Source organism: Felis catus, chromosome A2, assembly GCF_018350175.1.
Source record: "Felis catus isolate Fca126 chromosome A2, F.catus_Fca126_mat1.0, whole genome shotgun sequence".
Taxonomy (NCBI): domain Eukaryota; kingdom Metazoa; phylum Chordata; class Mammalia; order Carnivora; family Felidae; genus Felis; species Felis catus.
This window is the reverse complement of record NC_058369.1, coordinates 42,468,771-42,481,981: the sequence shown is the minus strand read 5'-3', so window position 1 is coordinate 42,481,981 and position 13,211 is coordinate 42,468,771. Positions and strand designations below refer to the sequence as shown.

The 13,211-nt window shown below is 36.7% G+C and overlaps 1 protein-coding gene across 15 annotated transcripts in view; it reads right to left on the bottom strand.

The window, feature by feature from the left end:
* Positions 1–13,211, bottom strand: part of CHL1 (cell adhesion molecule L1 like) — a 199,830-nt gene that overhangs the window by 44,547 nt on the left and 142,072 nt on the right. For 14 of the 15 annotated variants that reach the window (XM_045051871.1, XM_006928940.5, XM_023249977.2 and 11 more), the window contains 5 exons: positions 12,584–12,706; positions 11,297–11,467; positions 10,288–10,335; positions 7,823–7,943; positions 3,389–3,573 (listed from right to left, as the gene is read on the bottom strand). In XM_045051871.1, the coding sequence (XP_044907806.1) occupies positions 3,389–3,573; positions 7,823–7,943; positions 10,288–10,335; positions 11,297–11,467; positions 12,584–12,706 (648 nt within the window). The remainder of the gene's footprint in view (positions 1–3,388; positions 3,574–7,822; positions 7,944–10,287; positions 10,336–11,296; positions 11,468–12,583; positions 12,707–13,211) is intronic. The other variant, XM_023249976.2, reaches the window with a different exon arrangement.

Genomic DNA, 13,211 nt, shown 5'->3' with positions numbered 1-13,211 from the left:
CTAGTTGAAAGAAGACAAAGAAAAACTCAAGAGAAAGGAATAAAAAAACCAAAACAAAACCAAAAACAGATAAAATGGAAAATCCTGGGAGAAAACATCAGTGAATCCCATTCTTTTATCCATTATCCTAAGATACATGATAATTGATGAGAATAACTTATGCTGCAACTTTACTCATTTTGTCATAATTATATATAAAGAAAGATGATAATTTCCCTATGTTGCTAAAAAGTGAGATGCAAATGACTAAGCATTTAAAATATAACAAGTTAATGAGAAACATTTATCACTGAAAGGAAAATGAAATAAAATAGAAAATTTGGTACCTATAAAACAACACAGAGGCTATTTTCTTAGTAACAGATTCCTACTAAATATCTATGTTCTATTAAATCAAAATTGTGAGGTTTATCAACCTTGGATTTAATTGTAGTTTTTTAGAAAAAATAGATCATTTGAAAACGAGGCTCTCTTAAGTATATCAATGTCTGAATTGCACTCGAGTTCATGATAGCTTTTTAAAATGCAAGACAATTATGGGTATGTAATTCTATGTAAATATTTTCCTATTACAGCAAAATTCAAAAGTTTAAATGGTTCAAAAGTTTACAACATGAGAATGGTGCAAGTTGGTGGGAGTTTATTTTTAAATAATCAGTTGAGGGGCACCTGGGTGGCTCAGCGGGTTAAGCGTCTGACATCGGCTCATGTCATGATCCCACAGTTCATGAGTTTGAGCCTTGCGTTGGGCTCTGTGCTGACAGCTCAGAGCCTGGAGCCTGCTTTGGATTCTGTCTCACTCTCTCTGCTCCTCCCCAGCTTGCACTCTGTCCGTCTGCCTCTTTCTCTCTCTCTCAAATAAACACTCAAATAAATAAATAAATAAATAAATAAATAAATAATCAGTTGAAATGTGATTGTGGTCATATTCTGTTTTTTGGATTTAGAATGCTTAGATGTCATTTTAATATTTATCTTTTTATTGAATGTGCACTATTTATATCATAGATACCTAGAAAGGATAGCTGTGCCTCATCAAGACATCCTAGCTGTTTTTATTTATCTGGATTAGACAATTTGAAAATGCACACGGTCTTCATATTTAGGATGTTGTAACTTAAATTACAGAATTTGACTATGTTTAGTAATAAAGAAGAAATATCACATCTACAGAGACTACAAAACAATACATGCTTTTACTTAAGCACAAATGGGTGTTTTCAGAATGGACTCAATTTTCAAAATTCACGGTTACATTGCTTTTTGATCATATGGTAATTCTTGTTATTTAATTTGAGTTGCTAAATAAGAGACAAAAAAGGGGAAAGGAAATATAGGAAGGCAGAAGACAAGTGAATGAAAGTAAGCTGATCTGCGCATATGATAAATGAAGGTTGTATTTCTTGGTTTCACACATATACACAAAAAAGAAAAAATGACTTCTTGAGCCCAGTTTGCTTTTCACTTGCATGTGTAAAAAGAAACTCCTAAAACATACAACTGAGGGCACATTTAGTAGCTTCTCATTAAGGAGAAAAGATTAAATGTTCCTAATAAAAACATAATTTACATCTCAATAGTGCTAATAGCTGTTTTATGAATAGTGAGGACAATTCGTTCAGGAAACCTGTATTCCTTTGGAGTCCTATAGTCAACATTTTAAACTGCGTAATTAAGTTTACATCCTTGAGTTTTTATTTTTTTTTGCAACCCTTGCAATTCTTTTCAAAGCTTCAGTCTTATAGTCAAGAAAACCGTGGCCAGATTGTTAAAATATTCAGCTACCGTAGCAATGTTCCAGCCATCTGGAAGGATTTCTAACAGTCAGCAATTTGGAGTAGAAGCAGCTAACAACTAGACATGTCTGGTTTGTAGATATACGTGTTTACACTGGGGCAGGGGTAGGGGGTTACAGAAAAATATCCTTGCTGCATGGTGTAGCCGATTTATATAGAAGCAGCAAATGAAAAAAAAAAAAACAATGAAGCATCAAATGATGAATAAAAATATATATAAACTTCTCAAATCTTCCTTTTTGAATTTCTTTGTGAATAATTCCAGGTCAGAAGAATATATCACTGATGGCAAATGTTGATATTTATGCATAATATTAAGATGTCACCTATACCAGTTTTGCTTTTGTTGAATCAAGGAAAATGATACTCTCATCTTTGGTTTTCCATTCTTCTTAACTGAACTGACCATATACACTGTGGGTGAGGTCTTAAAAACATGGTGTTATTCCAAACAGCACCTAGACCAAAACATCTATCTTAACATTTACTTGTAAATGTAATCTGTGTCTAAGTCTTCATTTTTTCCCATTCATTAAAACAGCTTTTTACTTAGATGTTCCTTGTACAGATTGAAGGTTTAAGAGGTAAACTTTATTGGAATATAAATGGAAACCCTAGAGCATCAGTTCACTAAATGGGACCCTGAAAGAGAAAATTCCTTTCACTAGTTAAGCCCTCACAGCACTAAATGAGTACAAATGCAGTAATCAATCCATTAATTTGATCAATTCAGTCAACCAAACCATAGATAGGAGACCTCACTGTAATTAGACCCATAGAAATCAGTGTGCATCAATCAGATTCATAAGATGCCCAGATAAACTTTACTTACAGGGCAGGTACAGCCCCAATATCCACATTGTGTGGCTTCCCCCTTTTTTAAATGATGACATCATGGCCTATTTATTTCTACGAATACAAGCAACAATAGCTAATCCTCTATTCAACAAAAGGCGTGGGTTTACAGAGATAAGTTTACTATAATATGTATCTTGCATCTTTTGATAGAAAATTAGTATTTACAGCACTCAGTCTACTCCATCCCCATAAGTAACATATTGAATATCATGTGAACCCAAGATATGGACCAAAAAAAACAAAACAAAACAAAACAAAAAAACAACCGTATCTAGGAAAGAACTAAGACAATTTGCCTGATACCCTCTTTTTTTTGAGGAAGAAACTAAGGTACAGAAAGTCAAAGTAAATTGATTAAAGAGACAGCAAGTTAACCACAGGACTGGGAAACAAACTCTAAGCTTTTTTCCAAGCTCCTCAAAATAATTTGTCTTTGTAATGCTTACTTCTTCTATGATTTAATATTATGCAGTGTCATATATATAATAAAACTTGTGTGAAAGTCAGGTGTGTTTAATACCTAACATGAGATCTTTTCTTTCCATTTGTCCCTTTTACAAGGTTTTGCAGGTTAAATGTCAAATCTGGTTAAATGAAGTATAATATAGTTCAATACCCACTCCAAAAACAAAAGTTTAAACAGCTTACCTGTTTTAACATATATGCTTTGGAATTATAGGGTCACCTTTTTTTTTCTTTAATAGAAGAAAAATAAATCAATATGGGGAAAGTACCTTCTACTACAACATGAAAATCATGAGAGGTTGATCCTAAGAAATTGTTGGCTGTACAGCGATAATTCCCTCTGTCCCGGTAGGAAACGTTCTCTATCTTCAAAGTCTTGCCATAATTTTCTTTTGTTTCTCTTCCTTTGGGTAGATCACCACCTATTTTGTTCCAATCGACCTGTGGAGTTGGTCTGCAAAACAATAAATACATGATAAACATTTTTTAAGCTGCAAAATTAAAATCAAAGCTACTCACAGGATACATCACTTAACATATTGCTTTCACATATGCTCTCAGAGTTCCAGTAAGTAACAATCAGCCTTCCCAGGTCACAGACCTGTACTCCACCATCGATGGTGAACGCTGGATTGGATCAGGTCTCCTTTAATGCAAACACCTTGAATAGTCTGCTTCCATGGAAATCATGCTTCTTCCATTAAGAGGACTAACTATCTATCATAGCTGAATAGGTATATATAGATAAAGGGTGGGTAATTGGATCCACAGAAATATTAAAAGATTTTTTTCAAGGTTTTAATATTTTACCAGAAATATTTTAAGTGTGAAACCTCCTTATAGGTGATTTGGAGTGGCTAGAAATAATAGCTCTCCTCCCCATATGAGTTTGAAAAACAAGATAAAGTAGGACCCAATAGTAAGCAGAGGGAAGTGCTATCCTCTTAATACAAATGAAGCTGATAGTGGAGAATGTGGCGCAGATGTGATAACTGTATGTGATGGCTGGACCAAGAACGGCCTGTTTTAGGGTAAGGTGGGCTCTGCACAGACATGGCTACCCAAGTGGCTTTCTCCCTTTGTTGGGGAATAGAGAAAAGTAGTGGGGGGGAGCAAGGAGGAGGGGGCAGATGAACCACATCTCCCTTGCTCAGAAAGATGAGATCACCCAATCAAACCAAACAAACAAAAAAACTGAACTGAACTAAAACCAAACTGATAACTTGTCATACATCAAGAGAATAACTGTCTCCACCTTAAGGAGGAAAACAGTAGTGGGGAATCAAGCCACCTGGGTTTAAGAAAAATGCCAGCTCAGGAAAACCAGACAAGCAGAGGGTTGGTGACCTTTATGACTCTTGTGATTTACAAGTTATGTGGAAAACACCAATGGCTGGGGCACCTGGGTGGCTCAGTCAGTTAAGCATCCAGTTTTGGCTCAGGTCATGATCTCATGGTTTGTGAGTTCGAGCCCTACGGAGGGGCTCTGTGCTGACAGCTCAGAGCCTGGAGGCTGCTTCGGATTCTGTGTCTCCATCTCTCTCCCTGCCCCTTCCCCACTCATGTTTTCTCTCTCTCTCAAAAATAAATAAACATTTAAAATAAAAGAAAAGAAAACACTGAAGGCTGATTTTAATTAATATATTTTTTTATTTCTCTTCTCCGGTTGGGTTATATGAATGGAAAAACTTAATTTTGCTACTTTTATTGATGCTGCTTTGCCTTGCTCTATTTATTTTTATTATGAATAGCTACAGATTATTGACATATTCTAAAGATGAGCATTATGATCGTCACTTTATCAATGAGGATTCTAAAGCTCCAAGAAGTTAATTAATTCACTTAATGTCACTAGGGTAATAAATGACATGTTAGAACTTAAGTTTGTCTAACACTAAACTTGCTTTTTCCATGGCTGTGTTTTATTATACCTGTGCTTTTTCTATCCCTTTTCCCTTCCTAACTGTATATTCTTGGGATATATGCTTGTAGCCGAATTAATTAGTTAGTAGTTAATCACTGAACAATTACCTCATATTGTTTCTGTCAATTATCTCAGACTGTTTGAATTGCTCAGGCAAGCATTAAAATAATTCCATTATTATGCAAAAACTATATAGAAGGTAAAGAGGTAGGTCCCTTAATTTACACACTCTCTTCCCCTCCTCCATTCCAGGCTGAAGCTTGTAACGTGCCTTACAGATCTAGAACCACCACTTTCTATTTGCCCAGTCTGAGTACAGGGCACCCTTCTGTGGGAAACAGTAATGATGCTCCAACAGGCAGCTGGGAGATGATATTAGCTGCTGGCTTCCTGCACACACTACCTAACAGAATGCAGAAACTCAAGTCTCCTAACTGCTTGCTTTCCACGCCATCTGTCAAAATGGCAATTTGCCAAATTACAGGCTGCTCTGGACCTAAGTTCCTCCAAACTGATTTTTCTATGAGTTCATGCTTTAATAGTGCAAGCATCTCACTTTCGGCAGGCTTCTGCAGGATTCTTCCCTCCCTTCCCTTCCCTTCCCTTCCCTTCCCTTCCCTTCCCTTCCCTTCCCTTCCCTTCCCTTCCCTTCCCTTCCCTTCCCTTCCATCCTTCCTGCCTGCCTTCCTTCCGTCCTTTCTTTTTTGCCAGTCCTTGAAAACCAGTCTAATCCTTTATACCTATCCCTTGAGAGAACAGAATAAAATGATTATCTACAAGTATCAGGTGAACATGAGACCTAATTTATCTAGTGACATATCTCTCCTATTCCAAGAATATCCAGCTATATTCTTTTCAATTTTTTTCTTTTTTTTTAAATTTAAGGAACATTCACTAACAGCATTTGGGCAGTGAAAATTTGAGGGAAAACATAATGCTTAATCCCTTTTTTAAAGAAGTTTATTTATTTTGAGAGAAAAAGAGAAACATGGGAGGAGCAGAGAAGTGGGGGGTGGTGGGGAAAGAGAATCCCATGCAGGCTTCGCACTGCCAGGGCAGAGCTCAACGTGGGGCTCGATCTCACCAACCAAGAGATCGTGACCTGGGCGGAAACCAAGAGTCAGATTCTCAACCGAATGAGCCACGCTGGCACCCCTTAATCCCTTTTTATATACAAACATGCACTATCTCATACTCTCAAATTTTGTTCAGGTACTTATCCAGCCAATTTTTGTTAGTATACTTCCTTGCTCTTCCTACATTTTTATAGTGTAGCATCTTGAAGTAGAATCACACCTACCTTAAACTCAAGAATTTACAAGTTACAGAGGCAAGAGAGTGAAGAAACAGTTTGATACCAATAATCAACAGAGGGAAGCGACAATACCCCCCTCTACTTCCAATAAAGCTCCCACAGGGTGAAAGCAAGTGTGAATTGGCACCTGAATGAGCACTTTCCACTCAGTGCCTGCCCTTCTGAATGAGATTCATTGTTGTTTTAACTATTCCAAATTCCTGCCTTATTCACAGAATTTATAGAATCTAAACCCCTCCATATCGGTTTCTTTGTGAAAGTTTTCCGTTTTAATGAATAGTATCAACATTTTCATTGCGACTAACCATTTACTGAAGTATAGACCTACAGCCATTTCTTCAGATTCAGAAACAATGCCATTCTTTGTGTCGGCCCTCCTCCACCTCCCCCTTAATTGAACAGACCATTCATTGGGTTGAACTGAAATACATTAAATCTAGAGGTAGTTTAGGGTTCTGGAGACAGGATGGAACTCCAGCTCCACTTTATACTGAGCTTGAACAAGTTCAATCAAGCCGCTGGGCGTCATTTACCTAACCTGCAAATGGGAATATTGACCGCCTTGAGACGTGGTGAGCATGAAGTGAGCTTACGCATGCCATTTCAAACACATAAGCAACCTGTATATCTTTGCCAGATGGAGAGAGATGTTTACAAAGCTAAGGGGCTGCCAAACCATTAAAATTGGCTCTTTTTCTTCATAAACCAATTTAAAATAACTCATTCAGAATATATATTGAGTTATGAATGAATACAATTTTTAAAATTTCAAATCCCAGTTCACCAACCAGATGCCCAGCTAGAAGAGTCCCTTGACTAAGTATTAAATAAGATAGTCCTGATTTACAAAGGCTTAGGGTGTTTGCTCAACAAATGTAACAATTTCAAGACATGACCAAGTGACATTTTTTGGAGGATTTGGAAACCTGCATTGATTTTTCAGACGAGAAGAAGCTGAGTTAATTATATTCTTAGGTGAAATTCTCTGAAAGTACATGCTCTGGACCTCTTTGTATGCAAAGGGCAGCAGGGTGAAATAATAGATAAATAAGGCTCCTTGCAACCTGAAAAGCAATCAGAACCCATAGCATAGCAAGAAGGAGTGGGAGAAAATGTGATAGCAGAGACACAAAAACCTGGCACCCACAGGAAGAGACTGGCAAGTAACAACTTCAAGCTCTAAGGATGGCATCCCCCTACTGACGTAGGTAAGGAGAATGTTTTCATTGTCACCTCCATTCACACTATCACAAACTGACAGAGCAATCTAATTATAAATCAATCTCAGTCACAGCCTGAAGTCTGTAGAGTGAAGTGCAAATTACTTCCTCCAGAAAAGTGGTAACAGAATTTTTTTAAAAGAAATCATTTTAAAAATGTGTATATAGGATTAACTGCTTAACTAATGCATTATTCTGTATAGAAAGGGATTGACAAAGTCATGAACGGGGTCAAGTTACTCACAGGCCTTCAGCAAAACACTCAAGCAGCAGGGTGTCCCCTTTGAGGATGGTAACTGAGGACGCACTGCCACTTTCACTAGGAGGCAACAGCAATCTGGGTTTTCTTTGCTTGATCGAATTTGCTATAATACAGAAAAGAAAAGTCACATACTTTTTTCCAAATGAAGACAGTTAAAATCCTGTGGTACTAAATCTTTCTTAAAACTTAAAATGTATTTACCTATATGCTCCTATGTATATATACAAAGATGTATTTTTAATATATTGCCATTTAAATAGACTCCGTTCTTACCACGAAGCATGGATGGTCCCTCAGAATCAATAACTTAGTGTAGCACCAAGTTTTAAGAAGGTCATGACTTCAAATTTCACAAGTTCAAGTACGGTTGAAGATAATTCATTTTTTCTTTTTAAGTTTATTTAAAGACAGAGAGAGAGAGAGTGAGTGTGCAGGCATAGTGAGAGAGAGGCAGAGAGACACACACACACACACGGAATCTGAAGCAGGTTCCAGGCTCTGAGCTGACACAGAGAGCCTGATGTGAGGCTTGAACTCACAAATGGTGAGATGACTCACAAATAACCTGAGCTGAAGTCCACCTCTTAACCCAATGAGCCCTCCAGATGCCCCAAGACAATTAGTTTCTTGATGAAAGTCCTTAAAAGTTAACAGATAGCCTATGATTTTATATTCCACACTTTAATCAGACCTTGCCATGTCTAATGGCTGTGTATGAATTTGAATTTCATTTAGTATGCCTAAGTATTTTATAAGATGCTTGTTACAATATAGCTTCCCGAGCCTTGCTCCGAGAAATTCTGATTCAGGAAGCATATGGTGGACACCATGCATCTATGAAGTGGGCAAGTTCTTTAAGTGACTCTATTTACAATCTCAGCCCCTCAAAGAAACATAGTGCTTCAGGGAATGATAAGCAAACATTTTCAGTAACTACATATTGTAATGTTCCCTTTGTTACATGCTCAAGAATGCTTTTCAAATACAACGGCAAACGAGGGCTTTCATTTTCAATGTAAGTTTTAACATCATTTCCAAATGTTCTCACAAATTGTTTTTTGTCCATCCAATGTCAATGTGATTTGACACGATGTGGAAGGTGCAAACAGCTGACATTCAGAGTAGAAAAATGAAAAGCCCTGATAGCAGTGTGCACATGCTATAGCTTCCTTACAAGTATGTGTTTATCAAAAAATAATTGTTGAACACACAGTACGTGCTATTATTTTTACTAAGGGGTGTACAGATACAAGGAACATGTCTGGGTTATTGACCTCAATAATGCAGTTGGGGAAGTATATTTAATCAATCCACCTTCAAACTGAGAAGGCACCGAGAAGAGTCCTCTTCCAGCCCTTCTGATGTTGCCAGTGTATCAGAAATCTAGATGAAACCACTGGCCCCCATGACATGAAGAACATTTGTTGCATTCACATAAATGAACTGTGGAAAACTAGTTATATAATTCAGATTCACTCAGGCATCTTCCATACAACACTAGTTCTAGTACCTGTCCTGTGGGGGAAAATTGTAATATTTCACAGACAAATGAGTTACGAAAATGCAGCAAACTGTATTCTTAGAGTTACAGCCCAATGTTAAAGTACTCTGAGAAGTCTTACAAGAAACATAACCATTTAACTTTCTTAAACCTAGTGTTTTCTCTACTGTTTCTTTCTTCTACATACATGTAACAACTATCAACCAAAATGTCACTCAAAAAGGACAGAAGTCTTAGGAGACCCAAATATACATGTTGGGGGCACCTGGGTGGCTCAGTCAGTTAAGTGCCCCCACTTCAGCTCAGATCATGATCTCACAGTTTGTGAGTTTGAGCCCCGCATTGGGCTCTCTGCTGACAGTATGGAGACTGCTCTGGATCCTCTGTCCTCCTCTCTCTCTGCCCCTCCACTGTTCATGCCTTCTCTCTCAAAAATAAACATTTAAAAAAAAAAAAAAAATATATATATATATATATATATATACACACATACATACATACTGGGGCACCTGCGTGGCAAGTTGTGTAAGTGTTCAACTTTTGATTTGGGCTCAGGTCATGATCCCAGGGTTGTGGGATTGAGCCCTGTGTTGAGATTCTCTTTCTTGCTCCCTCACCCCTCCCCGCCAACTCTCTCTTTCTCTCTCTCTCTCTCAAAAAAAATACATATATGTGTGGGAGGGTATGTGTATTTGTCTATGTGAATTATATCGTATATAAATATAGATACTTTTGCATAGTGAGGACTTTATAAATATCACTCTTTTGCATATAGTTAAGGATGGGGGGGGTAATAGAAACCTCTATGCGAAGGGGTTTCCTTTATAGAAATATCAGTATTTTAATATATTCATGAACATAGTAACAGAAAAATTTAAGCTTTGAGATGACAATGAGTTACAAAAGGTAAAAATAAATGCCAACCCTCTTCACGTGATCAACTTACCCTTGGAACCAATTTCTGTGGATGAACTTGAGTCATTAGCATGCCTTACTGAAATAAAAAAAAATTAAAGAAAAAACTCACAAACATAATGGTAGATGCTAGTATCAATAATGAATGGAAAGTCACAGTTTTGTCTAAGAAAAATTACAAAATGAGATATAACCATGCTTCACTAGAACATCATCTTAGGGGATATATTTGAAAAAATATATATAATGAGCTTAATCTTGAACTACCACAGATGAGTCCAAGGTCGAGAGGACACAGATTACAGCTCTATTACAGAGAACTGAGGCTGCCAAAAGCGATGCTATAGTGAAGACCTGGCAAAGTGTATCTACACATAACAATGAAAAAAAAACCATGAACCAAATTAGACAATGAAATGGTAATGCCAACTTTCGACTCTCCCAGAGCCAATTATTCACTCAGTGAACTGTTGGGGATTATCTCTGCCCTTTGAATCTTATGGTTCTTTCTCCCACTAATGACTTTTTCCCATTTGGGAACCCAGACTGGCATCTGCAGAATCAAGCAGGGAAGAGAAGCAATTCAAATAACTTTGCCAATTTGGGAAGAACAACAAAGCTTGATGTGATAAAAAAAAAAAAAATTATAATATTCAATCTTTTTATTTTCAACTCCTATTTTCTTCGACATTTTCAGCCTTCTAGTTACTCAAGATCGCGATGCATCAAAGCCTGAGACTTGCTTCAGAAACCTTAGAATGTCATCGTGTATTGCACCCACTGCAAATGACCAGATCCTGCAGACGTCAAATGAAATATACTTGTACTGTGAATTGAGATTTGATTTTCTGGCTCTGAGAGACAGAGCTACTGTAGGTCTGCAGCTGCAGATGTCTCTTTCATCTGGATGAAGTCTCTAGAGTTGAACTAAACAATGGCGGAAAATATCCACCCAGCTTTAACTGGCTTCAGCCAGAATGAAATTGCAGGCGCATTTGTATTCAGCATTCACGACGGAACGATAAATTATTTGGACTTACAACTGTTAACTGTTAGTTTCATTGGCATTTTCTGCACAATAGTCCTCAATCTTGGGAATGCAGCAAAGCAACAGTAATCATTTCGACTGTCTTTTTCTTCCACATTTGCAAAGTACAGATCTCCCTTTTGACTCATGTATACTCTTTCATCTTGTTCAATGTGTTCTAACTCTGGAAGGAAACATTTTGTCATTAATAGGAGCAACTGTCCTTTATTGTGCTTCATCCCCCTTCTTTATTTTCCTTTCTTTCATATTATTTCATTTCATTTCATTGTTCATGCTTGCTCTTCCTATTCCTCACAAGTCTGGTCTTAAAATAAGAGCAGTGAGTGAGAAGTAAAAAGTAAAAACAAAAATAAAAAACAACAACAAATCCCCTGGGAGCATACTTTCCACCATTAACCAAAGAAACCCACTGGTGGACAACCATTCTGTACCTTCTACCTCTCCTTACCACCTAGGCTGCTACTTCTATACTGGTGTATCTGAAAACTGGTCCAAATGGTTCAATCAAACAGATCTCCCCAAAAGTCATGTGTAAGACATTAATCTGTCTTTCCTGGATGCAGCTTGGAAAGTTCTAGAGTGATTGGAGTCTGGAATGTTTGCCTGCAGCCAAAAATAGTTTGTCTCGCTTTCTTCCAAGTACCGTACAAATATTATCATTTTTCTCTCGGCATTACAATGTGAAAACATTTAGGGCACATTGTGAAGGCACATGCCGAACTATACAAGAAGCTGGAGGCACATGCCGAACTATACAAGAAGCTGGAGTTTCAACTTGAGAGTGAATACGATTTTTTTGGCGAATGAAACACAAAGGTTCATGCTAATTTCTCTGTGGGTCACTCTATGTAGCAGGTAGAACATTATTAAATAGAAATATAAGGCTAGCAACACAGACCTAAGCCATCCTCAACTTTGACATGGACTATATTCCAAAGGTAAGTAAGTTGTTTGGAATGCAGATAGCATTTTCTTCATAGACATACATTACCACATCAATAGCCTCTACTCTTTCAGATATGATAAAATCAAGAGATATAGTTAAGGGTTTTCTAGTGTTTTCATGTATACACTTAATATAATATTTAAAACTTGAAACACACTCTACAGATGGATATAAGTTTTTAAAAAACTATTTCATTCCACAATGATAATGTGCTTTTTCTTTTTTTCCATGTTGATAATCTTACATTGTTTTTAAATCTTTGTTCCGCTATAATATCTGACACGATGCATGAAATTAAAAGGTCTCCTATGTATGGAACAGAATGTTACTTACCAATATTCATCCAGTAAATGTGTAAAGGTGGAAGGCCTTTGGGAGGGTTGCATGGGAGGACGATTGGATCTCCCTCCTCCACTTCAAGAGGGTCAATTTTTTCTTTTGGGAATTTTGGAACATCTAGTATACAAAATTATTTAAGATAGTATTTTAAAATTAACTTTTAATGTCACAAGCAATATATTAATATATTAATATATATATATTAATATATATATTAATATATATTAATATATATATATTAATATATTAATATATATAATAATATATTAACACCTTCTTTTTAAAAAATAGAGCATGCTTAACAAATTCAGTGCCCCAAATCTTGGTTCTTATATCTCCCCTGCAGAAAAAAAACACTGTTAAGAATCTGGGGTGCATCCTTACAAAATTTTAAAAATGCTTCTACATTTTGCAAGTAAAGACGACAAATATTTTTGCTATGTGACATCAACTAGCAACAATATGTTGTGCGTATTTCTCTGCATAGAACTACAAGTTCTGAGTCACAGGATTCACTGAGTTTAGTATCTGATAGATAACTTTTTTTATTCAAACACTATGATTTATTTTCTAGGCAGATACATATTTTCTGCCTTGGCTTTACCGTGAAGTCCTTGATTTA